The sequence below is a fragment of the Carcharodon carcharias genome, chromosome 21 (genome assembly GCF_017639515.1).
Source record: "Carcharodon carcharias isolate sCarCar2 chromosome 21, sCarCar2.pri, whole genome shotgun sequence".
In the NCBI taxonomy this organism is placed as follows: domain Eukaryota; kingdom Metazoa; phylum Chordata; class Chondrichthyes; order Lamniformes; family Lamnidae; genus Carcharodon; species Carcharodon carcharias.
The window spans coordinates 70,629,133-70,650,719 of NC_054487.1; the positions used below are offsets into that span (position 1 = coordinate 70,629,133).

Here is a 21,587-nt window from a genome sequence, read left to right on the forward strand (position 1 = left end):
GAAAGAGGACACTATTCAGGAGTAATTATTGCCCGAAGTGAATCTGGATTTCAAGAAGGTGTTAGAGATAGTGTTGGTCATGGAAAGCCCTATAAGAGATTCACAAGCAACACACGGTGCGCAAAATGGCGTGTCCTCCATATCAGGCAGGAAATCTCAAGTAAAGATGGCGTGAGAAAGCAAGACTCTGCCGAGAAGCGAGTAGCTGAAGAATAAAGAAAAATAACTTAGCAGCGAGATCTAAGAATAATTTTATTAGAGGTGGAAACAATCAGTCTTTTAGTGATTGGCAGTTTTAAAAAAATCAAATGCTACTATTGTCACAGAAATAGACATATAGTGAAGCAGTGTAAGGAAAGATTCAAGCAAGCTTGTAAACAAAAGAAGAAGCCCAATGAAATCTACTATGTAGAAGAGCCTGAAACAACAAATTCTGACATTTACTCATTTAATCTGAAAGTTGGAAAGACAGAACTAATACTTGTCACAGTGAAAGTAAATGGCAAACCTGTTAAAATGGAAGTAGACACAGAAGCTTCTACTCAAGTAATTGGGGAACTTACTTACAGATATTTGAATTATGGTGAACATCAATTAAGTTTAGAATGAACATCTGCCAGACTAAAGATGTATACAGGTGAAGACATTCAAGTAAAAGGTATAAGCATTATACCTTTATGGAAGCCAACTGGCAAAGCTACTTGTATTGGTATTGGAGGTAGAGGACCAATCCTTCTAGGGCAAAATTGGCAAAGGGAAATCATTCTTGGTTGGCCACTGAGATTCCAAAAGGAAGCTGGAAGCGTTCCTGTTATGAAAAAGGAGTGTGTAAGGACTCAACAACCTGAAGAAATGCAGGCTCTCTTAAGCCAAAACCTGGAAGAACAGCAGATGGAACTCGAAAAGACCCTGCTTGATGTCAACAGTTTAAGACAAGGTGAGCAACCTTCACAGGGAAAAAGGAAACGGGTTGAAAGGCCTTCACACACTACAAGATGCACTCAGGTCAGAGTTTGTACTTCTGGAGAAGTATCAAGAGAAACAGAAAGAATTCAGCACTTCTCTGAACAAACTGAAGAATGAGTTGGCAGAGAAGACACAGCAATGTTCAATGTTCCAGGAGGCAGAAAACAAATACAACAAAGAGATGGAAGAGCTGAAGAATCATCTAAATGAAGCCAAAAAGGCTTTGGAAGCAAAAGATGCTGAATTTTCCAAGAAGCGGACAGATAATGAAATTTTGGGAGACTCAGCTTTGAACTTAGACACTGAGCTGGCATCGGAGAGAAGTTTGGCCAATAGTGAAGTCAAAAAGAAGGCTGAGATTAAATAGAAGAGAGCATGTAGAAAGAAGATACAGAAATATTAATAGGGCCTTAATTCTGGCAGCATATGAATACACTTTTGTACGTAGGTCTGGCAATCAAATTGCAAATGCCAGTGCCCTTAGTATTTTGCCTTTACAAGAAAATGATGAGCATGTTTTAGTTCCACAGGAACTTGTTTTACTGTTAAATTTCTTAGATTCCCTCGCCGGTATATGCTCGACAGATCAGAGACTGGAGAAGTTGGGACCCAGCCCTATCTCAACTACCCAGAGCAAATGCTATATGGTTGGTCACAGGAGTTCATATCTGATGAAATGAAACTGTACTTCAACAGACGACATGGAATAACCGGGTGGCATCCTATTGTGGGGTGCACGAGTGATAGTTCCTCCAAAGGGAAGTACACAATGCCCATCCAGGAATTTCCTGAATGAAGACCACAGCACACAGCTATCTATGGTGGCCAGGGATGGTTGGCAAAATAGAGAGTATGTTAAAGCATTGTGGGCAATGTCAGCAACTGCAAAAGTTCCCAGTGACAGCTCCATTACAATCGTTGGAGTGGCCAGGTAGACACTAGGGGACCATATTGGACCTTTCCTGGGAACAATGTTTCTGCTCATTGTGGATGCCCATTCAAAATGGTTGGACATATCTGAGGTGGAGTCACCAATGTCGAGCGCTACAATTGAGAAACTACGTCAGAGTTTTGCTATTCATGGACTACAAGAAGTAGTTGTTTCTATTAACGGCACGGCATTTACAAGTGCTGAATTTCGATGGTTTATCAGCCTCAATAGTATCACTCATGTAAAAACTGCACTGTATCACCCTTCCTCAAATGGACTGGCCGAAAGGCTGGTTCAAATGTTCAAGACAGGCATGAAAAACCTAACTGGTGATTCCTTGGCAACCAAGCTAGCACACTTTCCTTTTCATTACAGGTCTACCCCTCACACAACTACAGGTGTCACACCTGCGGAGTTAGTTTTGAAATGCTGTCTCAGGACGAGATTGAGCTTAATAATGCCAAATTTAATGGGGAAGGTGGAAAGGAGTTACAGAAGCCAGAAAACTAGACACGACTGGCATAGTCGTGAGAGGAAATTTACTATGGGAGAGCTGGTATATGTGAAAAACTTCGGGGAAGGACCAAAGTGCTTACAGGGTGAACTAAGTGCGGTGACTGGACCTCTATCTTACCACATGGAAGTGGAAGGCCAGATCATCCGTAAACATGTGGACCATTTAAGAAAGAGAGAGACAATCATCAAGATATAATTCTACCAGTGACCATGACTGGGTCAGTGTTTCCTGTTGAAGATACTCAACCCAGGACTGACATGTCTGATGTTCCTGTAAGAGTTGAGGATATAGAGCAGTAAATGCCCACCAAAGCAACATTCAGGCAATTCTGGAAAAGGACGTTCCTGAAAAAGAATTTGAAGTTGTGGAGCTGTGATGTTCCACACGTACCAGGAAACCATATGAAAGACTGAATTTGTAAATTTCTTACCCAGTGTAAATAGTATGTTGTCTTGAAAAATATGTACTTGTAAACATAATATGTATAGTTGAGTTAAAGGGGGAGGGATGTAGTAATTATGGTTTTATTTAGTGTGTAATGTGTCTTTAGGAACGATACTTGTTAGGGAAGATCACATGGCCTGTAGTAACCAACAGGAGAGTTGTGCAGGTTATCTCAGCTGTCAGTGTAGAGACAGAGTTGGAGTTGAAAGCACACATGTAGTTGCTGCTGAGTATATTGTAAATAAACTTAAAGTTTCCATTTAAGAAGTGTCTGCAGTTCAACTCTATTACTAACGGCACAACTCGGTCACCCTACAACAAATTGCTTAAGTCTATTGCATATGATGCCAATCTTGTTTAGTGTTTCTCCCACCGTCAGCTTTGGATGGTTAGGAAAGAAAGATTACTGCTTAAGTTTTTTAAAAGAAAATATGGAATAGATTGACTAGAGTGTGATGACCAGGTGAGGAGGGGTTGAATGGCTCCACTCTTTTCCCTCTCCTTGTTTGACCACAACAGATTTTTTGTTTGAAAAGGACATACTTGCCAAATTCAGTGAGTACTTAACTGTTTATGCACTGTGATCATGAAAGAACCAATCAGACAGGTTTACTTGAGTTTAAGAAAGAAAGAGGTTAGCTTTATTACACTTAAACCAATCTAAGTAAGATAGTAAAAAACGTTCTGACTTTCGCACACACACAAGCGCACTCGAAGTTCTCAGACAAGATACACATCACAAAGTGCGAAAGGATAGGGTGGCCAAATTATAGTCCACAAAAAGTGAAAAAATAATATAAAATCTGTAGTTTGGTGACTCTGGATGTGGATCTTTAAATTGGTAGGATTTGAATTTGCATTCAAGTCTCTGGATTAGTATTCCGGTAACATGACCACTACTGTACTCGATAAATACCCATTCACACAATCTGCTTTCTTTCATGCATCACTGTTTGGCTGAGTTCACTAGCGGATGACCAGCTTCCAAACTCTGCCATTCTAATTTGTTTGACTTATGTGAAAGCTGATTACAGTAACTCACCTACCAATGTTTCCCTGCCTCATTTGGGGAAGTGGCTGTCCTCTGAAAAAGACACCAGGAATGTTTTCCCATCTAAATGCAAAGAAAAATACAATATAAAAGGCAATATTACATTTTGCAAAAAAGAGAAAAAAATGATATGACTGCAACACAAGATATCTTGAAAGGTGACACCAAAGACTGACGTTTCAGTTTGCAAATCTCATACTTTGTGCGATAGTAATTTTAAGTTCAAAAAACATTAGAGCCATTGGCTCTAAAAACTCATCCCATTAGAGAATGTAGATATTCTGTGGAATCTTGTAAGGCCTTCTGCTTAATAATAAAGAAACTAATCATGTTAGAACAAGGCTATTTAATGTGTTGCTGTTGATTTCTATGGAAGCAGTAGTTGTATTTTTTTCTTTATTCTTTGATAGGATGCGAGCATTGCTGACAAGGTCAGCATTTGTTGTCCATCCCTAATTGCCCTTGAGAAGGTGGTGGTGAGCCATCTTCTTGAATACAACTGAGTGCCTTGCTAGACCACTTCAGAGGGCAGTTAAGAGTCAACTACATTGCTGTTGGGTTTACAGTCACATATAGGCCAGACCAGGAAAGAACAGCCTCCCCTAAAGGGACATTAGTGAACCAGATCAGTTTTGCAACAATCAATGATAGTTTCATAATGACAATGGTAACTTCATGTTTACCATTACTGAGACTAGCTTTATATTCAACATTTATTCATTGAAGTCAAATTGCACCAGCTGCCATGGTGGGATTTGAACCAATGTCCTCAAAGCATTCTGCCTGGATAACTAGCACAGTGACATTACCACTACACCACCATCTCCCCATGATGAATGAACATTCCAAATGTTTATCCTGATCTCATATCCTTTTCCCCCCCCCTCAACCACTAATCTAACCTATTCCTAATATCTTGACCAAGGATGTACCATGACAATAAATTGCCATCTTTATTGTCATTATGAAGCTGAACAAAGCATTCTCCTTTCCCAAGTCACTTGTTTTCTTAAATTGCATTAGCTATGTCACTGTTCAATATCCATTTATTTCTATTTATTTTTGGTCAGTCGTAGATTGGATGATTATAATAAAAAGGTTGCCCTGTAATGCTATTTTGGAGGAATTTGCTTCAGGCAACAGGTCTAAATAAAATAAGAAGTCTTTATAAAATTGTAATCATTGGTCACAATGTGGTTTCCTCCACAGTGGGGAAAGCAAATGCAGACTGGGTGACTGCTTTGAGGAACATCGCCATTTAGCACTTGTGTGATTCTAATGTTCTGGTCACCTGTAATTTTAATTCTACACCTTGCTCTCGATCTGACATTTTGATTCTTGGTCTCCTGCAGTCTTACAATGAAGCTCAATGCAAGCTCAACACAGCACGTCATTTTCCAATTTAAAAAAATTCATTCATGGGATGTGAGCATCGCTGGCTAGGCCAGCATTTATTTCCCATTCCTAATTGTCCTTAAAGGTTGTGGTGAGCTGTTTTCTTGAACCGCTGCAGTCCACATGGTATAGGTACACCTACAATGCTGTTAGAAGTTCCAGGATTTTGACCCAGTGAGTGAAAGAACAGCGATATAATTTCAAGTCAGGACGGTGATTGGTTTGGAGGAAACTTCCAAGTGGTGGTGTTCCCATGCATCTTGTCCTTCTAGATGGGAATGGTCATAGGTTTGGAAGATGCTGTCTAAGGAGTCTTGGTGATTTCCTGCAGTGCATCTTGGAGATAGTACATGCAAACTTTCCATTCCCTTGGATTTTGACCTTTTGTGCAATTAGTACTGTACATCAGGGGTGGAGGGAGTGAATGTTTGAAGATGGGGTGCCAATCAATGGGCACTTGCACTCAACAATTTTAGCCTCTGCCTCCATTTGTTTCATTTTTCTTTGTTGCTTTGTTCAGTTTTCTCTCATTTTTTTCTTTGCTTTGAGATGGCAGCTATTCATGATCATGCTATTCACAACTCCTCCATACACATTTTCTTTCTTTACTTGTCGCATTACCACTCCCCTTGGCCTTGCCCCATGCAACTTTTTGTCATTTAATCTCTCCTCCCCTCCACCCTATCACAGACCTTCCCTTTTATTCTTCTTTCCAACCTCCCCACAGCCCCCACAAACTTCACTTGTTCAATACCTATTACTTCTCTAACTATTCCCAGTTCTGGTGAAAGTTCACAGACCTGAAATGCAACCTGGTTCTCTCTTCACAGATGCAGAAAACCTGCCGAGTATTTCCAGCATTCACATTTTACTGTTGAATAGTATAAATTATAAATCATAAATTCTGTTGCTATATCACAATATATACAAAACAAAATCATGCTCACTGCTTTCCTACTTAATATTTGTAAAACACACTATAACTTGACAAATCTTTCCAACTGAGTTTTTAACGGTGCAGAAGGAGGCCATTCAGCCCATTGTTTCTGCACTGGCTCTCCAAATAAGCATTTCACTTGGTGCCATTTTTCTGCCTTTTCCCTGTAACCCTGCACATTCTTCCTTTACAATTAACAGTCTAATTCCCTTTTGAATGCCTCGATTGAACCTGTCTCCACCATCTCCACCTCTGAGGCAGTGCATTCCAGACCTAAACCACTCACTGCATGAAAAAGTTTTTTCCTTATACTTTTACTTCTTTTGCCAATTACATTAAACTGACATTAATTGGCTCACTGTCAGACAACATTGCATCTGGGACCATAAGGTGGAACTGCCAGCAACAGAATATAATTGTTGACATTCACAGACATGAGAGTGAAAAATTTATAGTTAGTTGGCTACTTACACTTTATAAGGCATGCTTATATAAATTTTAGCTATTTAAAATTTGAGAAAGCATTTTGACTATAATTAGCCAGGTGTTTCAATTGGTGCTCAGCACCTTGCACTTGTATAACACCTTTAATGTTGAAGCCACTTTAAAAATGGCCACCCAGTCAAATATTAGGAGGGTCAAAAACAAGTTAAAGAGGACTTTTAAGAAAGGCCAGGAGGAAATGGAGTTGGATAAGCTTTTAAGGGTGCACAAAAGGTCAAAATCCAAGGGAATGTTGAGTTTGCATGTGTGTTGGTAAGGGGGCTAGTGTGGGGAAGGGTTGTAGGAATAGTTGTAGGGTTGTAGAATACAGTGATGGGGAAACCATCAAGGGATTTAAACTTGAAAAGAAGAACCAGAGCTTGACACATTGGGGAGCTGACCTGAAAGAATAGCACTGATGGATGGATAATTTGGACTTTTTGTGGTTCAGGAAACTAGCAGCAGTGTTTTGGATGAGCTGAAGGTTACAAGAGATGGAGGTTTGAAGAGCAGCCAGAACAGTGTTAGAAATGGCAATGTCCAAAGATAATAACGGCATTATTGATTGTTAAATATGCTCAAAATGATGAAGGTTTTGATTGATTTAATAGGGGAAACTCTTTCCACTGGCAGGAGAGTTGACAGGCAGAGAACACTGATTTAAGATAGTTGGCAAAAGAACAGAAAGATGAGAATTTCTTTTTGGTGCAGTGAGCCATGAGAACCTGGAATCCGTTGCGTGAAATGTAGTGGAAGCGGATTCAATAGTAACTTTCAAAAGGGAATTGGAAATGTATTTGATAAAGGAAAAATGTTGAAATGCTACAAGGAAGAACAGGGGCATAAGACTGATTGAATTGCTCTTTCAAACCACCACAGGCACAATGGGCCAAATGGCCACCTTCTGTGCTGTATAATTCAATAATGGTTTCAAAAGAACATGGGTTCAGGTAGGGACAGAGGCAAGTGATGTTGCAGAGATGAATTAGCCAGCTTTGCAATGGAGCAGATGTGGGGTCAACAGCTTAGCTTGAATTTGTGTAGGATGTTGAGGTTGCAAATAGTCTGATTCAGCCTGAGACAATGATTGGAGAGAGAGTTGGTGATGAGGGCATGGAATTTGTGGTGGACGTCACTATCTTTCCACAGTTTAACTTTAGAAAATTGCACCTCGTTCAAGAGTGGATGTTGAGCAAGCAGTCTGACAACACAGAAGGGCTAGAGAGATGGAGCTGGTTGTCATGAGCATACATGTAGAAAGTGATTGCATGGGCTGGATTTTCCATTTGGGGTTGGGACCCCAACATCAGGGTCAGGATCCCAACATCAGGGTCAAATGCACGTCCTGACCCTGCATTATGTCAGGCATAGTCACCTGACAACTTTTGCAAGTTTGTCCAATTAATGATCAGAGGGTGGGCTCCTGAGACTGGAGGGACAAGAGAAAAATTAAAAGGCCACAGTTGCCTTGCTGTGATCATGGAGGGGCATCTGTGGCCTAATGACATGATAGCTGAGGGGTGGAGTGTCCCACTGGAGACTGCCTTGTCTAATGGACTGTGTTTAGGCTGCATTATGCAGTGCTGCCCACCTGCTGACCGGAAATTTCCAGTTGGCAAGTGAGGCTTTTATTAAGTCAATTGGCTACCCATCACTTTCAGGCAAAATAGCTGTTCCATCCCTATCTTCTCAAAAATAGCTCGAGGGGTGAAGGGGTGTGGAATGGTGTTGGCAAACCAATATGCTGGCCAGCAGTGGAAAATACTCGCCTGCCTAGTCTCTGGTCCCAGCCCCATTAGGCCATGGAAATGATGCCCCATGGCACATGGACGATGCCACTAAGGGGCAGAATATAGACAAGAACGAGAAGGCCAAGGATAGATCCTTCTAGAATTATGGAGTACCACTGCAGGATGAGAAGTCACTGGGATATACTGTCACGAAGGTCTAATAATTTTCATATTATTTTTCTGGTTTATTGTGAAGTAGGTTTATGGGGGTACGTATAGTTGGGTCTGTGTGTGTGTGATTTAATTATATTTGGAGTCAAGTAGATGGCAAGCTTTAACTCATCAAAAGAAGGTAGGTGCTTGACATGCTAATGTGTAAATATGGATACTGGCTTAGCTTGCAAGGTTTGAAGGAAATTTGCATTTTTAGATAGATGGAGATTTGGATTTCAGAGGGATTTTAGTCTGTTTACAACTAGCCAGATAAGCAAGGCTAAAGAATGTTTATTTTTCCCAAAAGTTTACTGACAATAAATGGTAGCAACAGGAAAGTTTTTATATTGCGAGTAAGATACAGTTTCAAAGACATATGAAACAATAAAACTTACATATTAAAAGAGAGAAACATATATAAAAGGAGAATGAGGCTGTCAGAAGACATTGTGAGATCTAACAGTAGTATGGAGCCTCCAGTATTTGCGCATAAGTCTGCTGTCTACCAAAAGTGAAGCTGGAGAAAAGCTATTTGGAATTCCACTGTCCAAGGTTTAAAATCTAAAATCTAGTTTTGGACTGTTGCCTTAAAAGGGGGTGTAACTGGGAGTCAGGTTAATTAGGAATTTTAAGAATTATTGTAGTAATTTGTGGCCTTATGTGCTTGAAATCTTCTCTTTTGTTAATAAATATTTTAATTTCATTTGAAAAAATCTCAAGTCTTGGTGGACTTATTACATCTGAATTCAGTAAGTGAATCTTGTAATAAATAAAATTGCAAAACCATTGTGATGGCACAGTCAAGTTTCCCTCATGGATTTGGTCCGCCTGGCACACGTGCCACGTCACAACAATTGGTTAGGCAAGAGTGGAACTAAACAAGGATAGGCACAGCGAGTGAACAATGGAGCACTGCATTGAGAAGGATGGTGTGGTTGAATGAGCCACAATTTGCAGTAATCAAGAAAGAGGGACAATGCGCTGTCACAGTCAAAAGTGTATTATTTTGGAGCTGTGGGAGGAGTAAAAATCTCATTGCTGATTCAAACAAGGTGTTCTGTACAAATTTGTGATGCAACAACACAGATAAAGAATCTCTGAGAGGAAAGGGTAATTGGAGATGAAAGCCTTTATGTTGTAAGGAGAGGATTCAAAAAGAACTAGAGGGCAGAAGGGATTTCAGAGCGAGTTTTAAAGGGGGCAGCTGGTGGGAGATAAAAGCCTGCAGCAGAAGCAATTAGCTTTGCTTTCTAGGATGATCCTAGGCCTGAATCTTTTGGTCGGTGTGCGGGGGTGGGCCCTGCTTGCCGAAACGTAAAATGACGCCTGCATCCCAATCTTCACTTCAGGAGATGCGCGCCAGAGTTGGCTGCACGCCCGCTGAACTGTCAATGGCCTGGTAAGGCCATTAATCACCTCATTAAAAGGTAATTGTCAGGGCTGTCTGTCCACCTTTAATGGTGGTGGGCAGGCAAAGAGCCCAGGCGGCCTTCGCATTTTTCATGGAACCTCATCCATGGGCGGGAATAATAATTATTAAAATTCATTTGACATATCCCAGCTCATGTGACATCGTCACAAGGGAACATATCTGAATAATTTTTCCCCCCAAGTTTTCATAACCTCCGAGGCAGCTCCGTGCCTCAGGGAGATTTCTGCGCTCTTCTGCGCGCATACTGGGTGGGACTTAATTGGCCCGCCCTCATAAAATGGTGGCATGCAGCCAATCGCGGGCAGTGATCAGCTGCGCGCTCACCCGTGTCCGCTCCCACCCAGCCCGCCCGATGGGGACACAATTCTCCCCCTAGAGTAATGGGTATTTTACAAGAGTTCAGTTTAATGTGGTCCAGTCAGATCTGACAGTGGATGGCTAAATCAATTATGTACCAGTTTGTACACACAATTTAAGGAGGCTTACAGGTGCAATTGTGAAAGAACCTTTCAAGTTTAAATTTCAGTCTAAACCAGTGTTTAATCAAAGGCCTTTTTGGTGTGCAGCACTTGCAACAGAATCTGCTCTTAAGGATTGGCCTCTTCAGCCAGCTGCAAAGATGCACCAAATGAAGACACCTCACTTGTAAGGGATTTTGTGCTGAGTGTCTGTCCTTCCTTCATAGATGAAGGATGCTGAAGAGATTATGTCCTGAATACCCAAGTCCTTGCTATTAATACACAACCAAGAGCTGTGGTCTCAACACTGACCTCTAGAGGCCACCATTGTGCACATGACTCCAGTTATACATACATACACACACACACACAATCCCACTACCCTCAAAGATGTTACTTTAATTGGATATTGAAGTTGCCCTCCTTCCTCTATTCTTAATCTGTTAAATTTATTGGGTATAGAAACATACCAGTGCCCCTTGGTGAACAAAGACTCCAGATGCCTTGCTGCCTTCACTGTGTTATCAGCTTGCACTTTCAGCAACATTGCAAACAAAATTTTTAAAAAACCTTAAATGCACAGAAACAAGTCCAACAGCAATCTCTGGCTTGATAATTCTAATATTTAAATGTTTACCACTGAATAAATCAAGCAGTTCTTTTCCCTCAAAAATCAATTTATTCAACCAACTACATAGAAATTTGAAAATAATTTAATTAAATTAAACAGCACCTTCCTCACCAAAGGTAAGGTTATCCTATCCATATATTCAATTCTGATGTTTTATATTAAATATATTTTTATTAAGTTCCTATATTCAGTACAAAATATATTTAATACATTCTCTAAACTATCATACACAATAGTTTAACTAATCAATGCAAATGCCAGGTCTGAAATAAGTGAACTCATGCCAGAGGTGTTTTATTAAAAAAGGTAGATAAATTTCAAAATATTAAAATCAATTATTCAAGTATTAGAATGACCACCAACCCTATTTTTGTTAAATGGTTGCCATTTTAGACAAGCTTGTATCACTTCTACGTGCATCATAAAGCTGCAATAATAATTCCAAAGAAAATAAAATGGACAGGGTGCAAATTGTTGACTTTATACTCAAATATGGAAAATAAATCTTATCTTATCAATAGCTATGCAAAACTTGTTTTCACTTTGTCAAGAAGACTTAAAACTTCAGAGGCTCCTCGAAGCAATAGGTTGCAATAGTCCAAAGCCAGACTCTTTCTTGATGAGGGTGCATCACATGGCCAATGGATCAATTTCTAAATCAGCTATGTTCTAGTGAACACGTACCAACAGGTTTCCTGTGCCAAGTTCAGGATTAACATCTGAAGGTAACAAATTTACTTAGTAATGCTTGAATATTATTGTAGCCATCAATTAGAAGTTGGTTTTTATTACAGATGGAAGACCAATTCTCATGAATGCTTCTAGCTGACAACCTAGAAAAATTAACTTTTCTGTTGAGAATTTAAGTCTAAGTGTCTCGAGTTGAGAGGTGGTCACAGACAGGGTGGGAGGTGGAAAATGGGAAAAACACAAGAGGGACAACTCTCTGCTCTCTCTCCATATTGCAACATCCCTTCATACAAGAGTCAAAAATGCTCACACAGGCAAGGTTCCCTTTTATATTGCATATACTTTAAATCTTTTTACCAACTGAAGCTGAACTATAGAACTGAGGTGGCAATGCTTACTCCAGGGAGGTTCAGTCATCTAAACCAGGTTTTTTTCAGAGCAATCAGTGAGTACACTACATTGGAAACACAGATGGCTACTTTGTCTGGTGACAGGTAGATGTTTTCCTTGCTGGCCACTTGAACTTTTTGGATGCCTGATAACTAAAATGGTAGGCACAACTCAACTACACATATGCAAAAGTGCCCATTTTCCAACTTTCCTCCATTCAACATTTCCATTTCTACTGTTCATTGTGTGATCTAACCCAGTAGGAAATGAGATTCACAGCACTGGAAAACAGGACTATTACAGAGCTATTTCTTGAAATGGTCTGCAATATTAAAAAAGGTAGTATAAAAAGTATTCACCTTTCTGGAATTGCTCTATTCTGTCCATATCTCACTGCTCAAAAGGTCTCTACCAATGCAAATAGGGGGCAACAGTCCAGGTTGTTCACAATGCAATATGCCCCTCACTCCCAAGGCAGATAGTGTTCTGACCAAGGCCTGCTCATTACAACCAAGGTCAGCAATTTCTCTTTGAAGACTTCATTAAGAATGAGCCTGTGAATTCTCTAGCCATGTTTGAGCCTTTACCCTTAATGAGATTGAAACTTTTTGATGGGCTATGTAAATGCTATTTTGTCTACTATTAATAGTAGTTTGTGTTACTAACTCTCTAGCAAAGGACATCTTTAAGGGAAAAGCAATCATATCGACTGGAATTTAAACTCAAGTTGCTCTTCCCTCAATCATTCTATGCTGTGAAGCTATTTCTAATCCTATCCATCTCTTACTCTTAGGAAAAACCTTTAAAAACTTCTCACTTTAATTCATATCTCAAAATCAGTTAACAGCAATTAACAATTTTGGCTCCATCGATTAACCACTAACTCTGCTGAACAATTAAAAAACTTAACAAAAACTGATTTCTCAACTCATTCTACAGTACTTTGACCTACTTCAGGAAGCACCTCCCAATTTGTAATCATTCCAGTTTCACAACTGTGGAGGGGACACAGCCATAAATCAACTTATGCTGGATGGCCTAAAAAAGTCACGCAATGTTTTGTAATTAAGGAAATAGTGCAATTGTGAATGAGCAATATCTGGACAATAGCTGAACAAGTATTTCCACATTACAACAGTTTGGAACTTGGTGATATTTCAGTTTCTACCCCGTAGCCCCCCACCCCACTCCAATAACTAGTTTTTCTCCCGAAGGCACTGACTGCTACTCAGATACATTTCCATTTGTTCTCTGGTACTTTGCCCAAATGGCCATTCTTCATTTGTCACCAAAATAAGCAGTATTAGAAGATTATTTAATCAGGAGCCAAGCTCAATCATGCTGTAAAGTACATATTTATATGATGGGTGATATCAGAAATCACAACCAATTTTTCACTAGGGTCAAGTGCAGCAGCTAGATAAAAATCTGCTATTGCAGACAGAGAAGACATAGAATTCTCCTGTCCTCTTACAGAATTACATGTTAGCTTTACAAAAGGGGAGTCATTCAGGAGCTCAACGATATTAAACATTTCTGGATTTTATAATCTCATTAGAATATTTACTAATGTTTATATAAGTGACTGATCAATAGGTTACCCATGGACTATATCAGAGAATTAGTAAGAGCAAACCCAGTGTGATAACAGCAGATATCAAACATCAGCTTTGACAAATTCCTATTTGTAATGAAAACAGCCATTTGATTTAAATTTAAAGCATTGTTTTGTGACAATGCAATAGTTACTAAGAATTACAGATTTTTCAGAGTAAAAGACAGAAGAAAGTTATTTTTCTGGAACATGACAAAATTCCATAAAATTTTCTGCACATGGTGATGCAGCCCTTTAATAAAGTTGTTAAAAAATCTCCCCTGATATTTTCTCTTTCTTGGCTGTCTCTGTACCAGGCACTTCCCACAGTGGCAATGTTGCCCTAGTCACTCACCAATACAGCAGTGAAAACAACTATTCAAATGTGCAAAAGTGGTCCAAGGTAACGCTCATCTACTTAAATGTAACATTCTTTGATTCTAGTAGCATCTCATTTTGTTGAGTGCAATTATGAACGGCTCTCTTGGTTAAATTGTAGTGCAGTGTGGTTGAGCAACAGAAGGCAAAAATGGAAGAGGCTTTCCAGAGTGTTAGAAATGGATCTTTCCAACTCATCAAGTTACGAAGACTCTCAACCTTAAGTTAGAAATATAAATTTACACTGATTCAAGAAATTATACATCAACATTAAATAAATTATAGTTTTGATACATTACAACAGAAGACTATACTTCAAAAGTACTCAATTTGACTATGAAGCACTTGTGTGCAAAAGGCACTATACAAATCTGTGTACAAGCATAAGCTAACCTGTGCATACAGCAAGGGAGTTGGGGATGTTCATTGATACAATTATTTTGGTTAGAACTGAACAGAAATAGTAAAGAGAAATACTTGCAACCCTATAAAACTTTTATATTAATAACTGCAATCAAAGCAAGAAATTTAAACTAGATGAGAAGGAAATTATTAATACTGTTAATCCTATTAATGGAAAGTGACATTTTTCAGGAAGTTCTTATTACCGCAACAGAATCTTACATTGTTAGAATATTGCCAAATGCTCTAAACACAAATTAAGAAAGCTCATTTTAAAAAAATCAAGTACTTGCCTTAACATAAAGAACATTATAGTTGGAGGGTCACCTTTAATTAACTTAAATGAATACATTTACTGATGTCAATGGCAAAATAAGTTATTATGGTCGTAAAATTTAGCCAATATGGAGTGCTACTTAAAACAGTAGTCATTCTATTTTCACCTCCCACCCCCCCCCGCAATGTGTCCATCTTATGAAAAGTTAAATCTAAACCAACTATAAATAAATACATTTAACTAAAGTAGGTCAACACAACCAGTTGGATTGGCTCTCTGCACAAAGGACATGGTTTGTTTCTTTTTTTCAGCTTCTTTGCACAAGTGTAACAAGCGAGAAGATGGCCTGTCCTACCATGAACAATACAACCATTCTTTGGTCGTGCCTGACATATAACACAAGCTTCCAGAGGTCCCAAAGTGTTCAACTCGCCTTTCTCTCCATTTTCTTTTTCCATTTCCTGGCTGCAGCAGTGGAAGCTACCAGATGTAGAAGGCTGTGAGCACTCAGTTTCTTGTGACTCTGAGCAATGAGAAGCCTCACTGATCAAATCTGAGCAGTTTGATTCCTTTGACTCAAGTGGCGGCTTCTTGCAATCAGGAACATCAATACCTTCATCCTGCTCCTTGTCAGACTGCTGGATTTTAGGTTTATCAGGAAGCCAATCTTGGCGGACAGACCAGCATCGATGACAGTGTCGTGGCAGTGGAGGATTCAGCTCTTCACATTTGGAACATTTCCAATAATCCTGCAATTGAATTTTATTACTGAAAGGCTATTGTTTTAAGTACAAATAAACACAAAGGTAATGGACAGCTTTACTTAACAACAGACAATGCAGCAGACTGACTATTGCTATTTAGCTGGTGATCACCAAAAGTCACTGGACTACCGCTCCATGCTTAGCACAGATTTAGAAGTAAGCTGTCTATGCACTGTGCCACAGATGATGTAGTGCCCAGATAGTTCAGTACCAAAAAAAAGTTACTTAGTTTGGAAAGAAAACATTTAGCCTTTGCTCAATGACACATCTGCGACCTGACTCAGGTCAGTAATGTGTTAAATCACTGTGCTGCTGCTGTAAGAGCTTTCAAAAAAAAAAAATGTTGGCAGGGATTATGGATGTAGGAGGAAGAGAAGTGTGACTGAAGTAGGGAAAACAACACTGCAATATAAAAATACTAGCCAACCCAAACCGCTCCGCACCCACTCAAACAAAAACACCAACTTACAGCTTCAGATATTTCTGGATCAATTTCTTCAATAAAAGTGCCCTCATCACTGTCAGCAGCTTCAAAAATAGCAACTTCATAAATCTGCAAAAAAGTTACTCTTAGTATCGTTGATTTCAAAGTGTATAGAAAATGAAAGAATTTGTTGTTTGAACCTTGCCTCTTCGTCACTTCCGTCTTGTGAATCCTCACTGAAATCACTATAATCTTCAGAGTGAACGGATTCAACTTCAAACTCAACGCTGAACTTATCACTGGAGTCTTCACCTTCTGTACCAACATGAATATCCTGAACAGAAAAGCAGGCAAGTTAGTATCCATGGGAAAAGCAAAAAAAAAACAAAAATAGAATCAGAATTCACAAAGGATAGGATAAATTTGGCTGCTCGAAAATAAACACACACAATCCATCAGACAATACCGAAGTGTTGCACTATCACCATGCTAAGTGGGATACATTTCGAACAGATCTAGCAACTCAAAACTGGGCATCCATGGGAGGTTTGTGGGCCATCAGCAGCAAAATTATATACAACCAAAATCTCATGGCCTGGCATATCCCCCACTCTTCCATTACCATCAAGCTGGGGGGTCAACCCTGGTTCAATGAAGAGTGCAGGAGGGCATGCCAGGAGCAGCTGCAGGTATACCTAAAAATGTGTCAACCTGGTGAAGCTACAACATAGTACGGCTTGCATGTCAAACTGTGAAAGCAACATGTGATAGACCAAGCTAAGTGATTCCACAATCAATGGATGAGATCCAAGCTTTGCAGTCCTGCCACATCCAGTTGTGAATGGTGATGGACAATTAAACAACTATCCGGAGGGGGCTCCACAAATATCCCCATCCTCAATGATGGGGGAAGCCCAGCACTTCATGGAAAAAGATGAGGCTGAAGCATTTGCAAGAATCTTCAGTCAGAAGTGCCTAGTGGATGATCCATTTCAGCTTCCTGAGGTCCCCAGCATCACAGATGCCAGCTTTCAGCCAATTCAATTCACTCCATGTGATATCAAGAAATGGCTCAAGACACTGGATACTGAAAAGATTATGGGTCCTAACAACATTCCAACAATAGTTTTGAAGACTTGTGCTCCAGAACTAGCTGCACCACTAAGCAAGCTGTTCCAGTACAGCTACAATACTGGCATCTACCTGGCAATGTGGAAAATTGCCCAGGTATGTCTGTCCACACAAAGCAGGACAAATCCAACCCAGCCAATTACTGCCCTATCAGTCTACTCACAATCATCAGCAAAGTGGTGGAAGGGGTCACCAACAATGCTATCTAGCAGCACTTACTCAGCCAATAACCTGCCCATTGACAATCAGTTTGGGTTCTACCAAGGCCATTCAGCTCCTGACCTCATTAGAGCCTTAGTCCAAACCTGGACAAAAAAAGAGAGTGACTGCCCTTGACAGCAAGACAGCATTTGACAGAGTGTGGCATCAAGGAGCAAGCAAAACTGGAGTCAATGAGAATTAGGTTACCTAATGCCTAGCTAAGTAAGATGATTGTGGTTGTTGGAAGTCAGTCATGTCAGCTCCAGGACATCACTGCAGCAGTTCTTCCAGGTATCCAACCATCTCCAGCTGTTTCACCAATGACCTTCCCACCAGCATAAGGTCAGAAGTGGGGATGTTTGCTGATAATTACACAGTGTTCAGCATAATTCATGACTCCTCAGATATTGCTGAAAAAACAAAGTGTCAAAGCTTTTTGTCTTATGCTCATCAGGACACTTTGCAAGAATACCACGATGTGGGGGAAAACAACAATCTGTACTGTATAAGTGGGTGTTGATTGGTTGCAAGGCGGACTCTTATGGTAGAGGTGTTACCATGGAGAATTCACCAGTGATGGTAACCGACAGTTAATTGTCAAGCATTGTTTGAAATTTAAACCAGGAAGCTTGACCTTGACTGGTCAAAGCACTGACCTGAGGAATGATTCAGGGAATGGCTGTCATTTATTTTGTTTAGCTGAAACAGGTACAAGTGACAGCCATTCACTGAATCATTCCTCAAGGTGGTGCCTTGGCCAATCAGGGTCAAGCTGCCTGCTTTAAATTTCAAATGATGCTTGACAGTTAACTGTCAGTCACCATCACTGGTGCATTCTCCATGGCAACACCTCTACCAGAGTCCACCTGCCAACCAATCAGCACCCTCTTCTCATAGTAGGAATTGTTGTTTGCTCCTTATTTTGGTATTCTTGTGAAGTGTCCTGATGAGTGCAAGTCAAAAAACTTGTCTCTTTTTTCCAGCAACACTCAAGTTCTGCACTACCAAATGACCACTCCTCAGATACTGAAGCAGTCCATTCCCTTATGTCAGAGTCATAGAGGCCTACAGCACAGAAAAAGGCCCTTCAGCCCATCGAGTCTGCGCCGGTCAAACAAGTACTTAACTATTCTAATCCCATTTTCCAGCACTAGACCCATAGCCTTGTATGCCATGGCATCACAAGTGCACATCCAAATACTTCTTAAATGTTATGAGGGTATCTGCCTCTACCACCTTTTCAGGCAGCGAGTTCCAGATTCTCATCACCCTCTGGGTGAAAAAATTCTTCCTCACATCCCCTCTAAACCTCCTGCCCCTTACCTTAAATCTATGCCCCCTGGTTATTGATCCCTCCAACAAGAGGAAAAGTTCCTTCCTGTCCACCGTATCTATGCCCCTCAATTTCATTCATGTCCCCCCCCCACCCCCCTCAATCTCCTCTGCTCCAGGGAAAATAACCCCAGCCTATCCAATCTCTCCAGCCCAGGAAACTTCCTGGTAAAACTCTTCTGCACTATTTCTAGTGCAATCACATCCTTTCTATAATGTGGATTCCAGAATTGCATGCAATATTCCAGCTGTGACCTAATCAGCATTTTATACAGTTCCAGTATAACCTCCCTGCTCTAATAAAGGCAAGTATCCCAAATGCCTTATTAACCACCTTATCTATCTGTCCTGCTACATTAAGAGGCCGGTGGACATACACACCAAGGTCCTCTGGTTCTCAGTACTTCCCAGGGTCCTACCATTCATCGTGTATTCCCGTGCCTTGTTTGTCCTGCCCAAATGCATCACCTCACACTTATCCAGATTAAGTTCCATTTGCCACTGATCAGCCTGTCTATATCCTCCTATAATCTAAGGCTATCCTCCTCAATATTTACCACCCCACCAATTTGTGTATCATCCGTGAACTTACTGATCAACCCTCCTATATTCAAGTCTAAATCATTTATATATACCACAAACAGCAAGGGACCCAACACCAATCCCTGTGGAACCCCACTGGGCACAGGCATCCAGTCACAAAATCATCCCTCGACCATCACCCTCTGCTTCCTGCCACTCAGCCAATTCTGGATCCAATTTGCCAAATTGCCTTGGATCCCATGGGCTCTTACCTTCGTTATCAGTCTCCCATGCTGGGCCTTCTCAAAACCCTTGCTGAGTCCAAACAGACTACGTCAAATGCATTGCCCTTATCGACACACCTGGTCACCTCTTCGAAAAATTTCATCAAATTGGTAAGTCATGGCCTCCCCTTAACAAAACCATGCTGATTGTCGTTGATTAATCCCTGCCTCTCCAAATGTAGATTAATTCTGTCCCTCAGAATTGCTTCCAATAGTTTCCCACCACTGAGGTTAGACTGACTGGCCTGTAGCTCCCTAATTTAACCATTCCTCCCTTCTTGAATAACGGTACCACATTGGCTGTCCTCTAGTCCTCTGGCACCTCTCCTGTGGCCAGAGAGGTATTAAAAATTGCCAGTGCCCCTGCTATCTCCTCCCTTGCCTCACTCAACAGCCTGGGGTACATTTCATTCAGGCCTGGAGATTTATCTACTTTTAAGCCTGCCACACAACTTAGAACCTCCTTCTTTTAAATATTATATCTCAGTTCTTCTTCCTGATTTCCATACCCACGTCGACCCTCTCACTTGTGAACACCAACACAAAGTATCGTTTAGAACCCTACCTACATCTTCTGGCTCCACACACAAATTACCACTATGGTCCTTAATGGGCCCTACTCTTTCCCTAGTTATCTCTTACTCTTAATGTACTTGTAAAATAACTTTGGGTTTTCCTTTATTTTACCTGCCAATGTTTTGACATGCCCCCTTTTTGCTCTCCTAATTTTCTTTTCAAGTTCCCCCCCGACACATTCTATACTCCTCTAGGGCTTCTGCTGTTTTGAGTCCTCGGTATCCATCATAAGCCTCCCTTTTTCTCTTTATCCAATCCTGTATATCCCTCGACATCCAGGGTTCCCTGGATTTGTTGGTCCCACCCTTTATCTTTACTGGAATATGTTGGCCCTGTACTCTCCCTATTTCCTTCTTGAATGAGTCCAACTGCTCTGACGCAGATTTACCTAAAAGTAGCTGCTCCCAGTCCACTTCGGCCAAATCATATCTGATCTTATTAAAAATCAGCCTTCTTTCAATTTAGAACTCTGATTTCTAGCCCATCCTTGTCCTTTTCCATAAAAACCTTGAATCCAACAGAGCTAAGATCACTATCTGCAAAATGCTCCCCCACTGACACCTCTACCATGCCTGGCTTCAATACTTAAAATTAAGTCCAGGACCTCTCTCGTAGGACTTTCTATGTACAGGCTTAAAAAGCTCTCCTGGATGCATTTTAAGAATTCTGCTCCCTCTAAACCTATCACACTATGACTAACCCAGTTAATGTTGGGGAAGTTGAAAGTCCCTCACTATTATTACCCTATTATTTTTACACTTCTCTGGAATTTGCCTACATATCTGCTCTTCTATTTCTGACTGTTTAGGGGCCTATAGTACACTACCAGCAATGTGGCTGCTCCTTTATTGTTGTTTTTAAGTTCTACCCATATGGCTTCATTTGAGGAGCCTTCTAAGATGTCATCCCTCCTTACTGCTATAATTGGTTCCTTGATCAATATTGCGATACCCCCTCTTTTTCCACCTTCCAGGAAATAGGGTCTTCAGGCGAGACAGGGAATATTGAGCTGCCAATTCTGCCCCTCTCTCAGCTAAGTCTCTGTGACAGCAATGACATCATACTGCCATGTGTTAATTTGTGCCCTCAACTCATCTGCCTTATTCGTCAGACTCCTTGCATTAAAATAAATACCATCCAACCTTGCCAAGCTCCCTTGTGCCTCAACTGGCCTATGATTTCTATGCCGTTCAGGCTCAGTTCTAATTTTGGCTGTGCATCTCCCCCTGCTGAACCTCCTCTCAGGATCCCACCCCCCTGCCGAGTCAGGTTAAACCCTCCCCAACAGCACTAGTAAACCTTTAGAAGGCCCTGCAGCCGTTCAGTGACATCCTTGATCCTGGCACCGGGGAAGCAACATACCATCCTGGAGTCACGTCTACGGCTGCAGAAACGCCTGTTTGTTCCCCTTACTATCGAGTCGCCTACCACTAT

At 40.7% G+C, this 21,587-nt stretch overlaps 1 protein-coding gene across 12 annotated transcripts in view; it reads right to left on the reverse strand.

The window, feature by feature from the left end:
* The window catches only part of mdm2 (MDM2 proto-oncogene), a 53,473-nt gene that overhangs the window by 9,946 nt on the left and 21,940 nt on the right, over positions 1 to 21,587 (reverse strand). For 4 of the 12 annotated variants that reach the window (XR_005946494.1, XR_005946493.1, XM_041216297.1 and 1 more), the window contains exons 9-12: positions 16,313 to 16,441; positions 16,153 to 16,236; positions 15,353 to 15,668; positions 3,905 to 3,972 (exon numbers count right to left, since the gene is read on the reverse strand). Coding sequence is in view for 8 of the 12 variants with exons in the window: in XM_041216297.1 (XP_041072231.1) it covers positions 3,920 to 3,972; positions 15,353 to 15,668; positions 16,153 to 16,236; positions 16,313 to 16,441 (582 nt within the window). In the remaining 4 variants the exon portion in view is untranslated. Of the gene's footprint in view, positions 1 to 3,900; positions 3,973 to 11,339; positions 15,669 to 16,152; positions 16,237 to 16,312; positions 16,442 to 21,587 lie in introns of those variants that run through there. The other 8 variants (XR_005946491.1, XR_005946492.1, XM_041216296.1 and 5 more) reach the window with 2 other exon arrangements.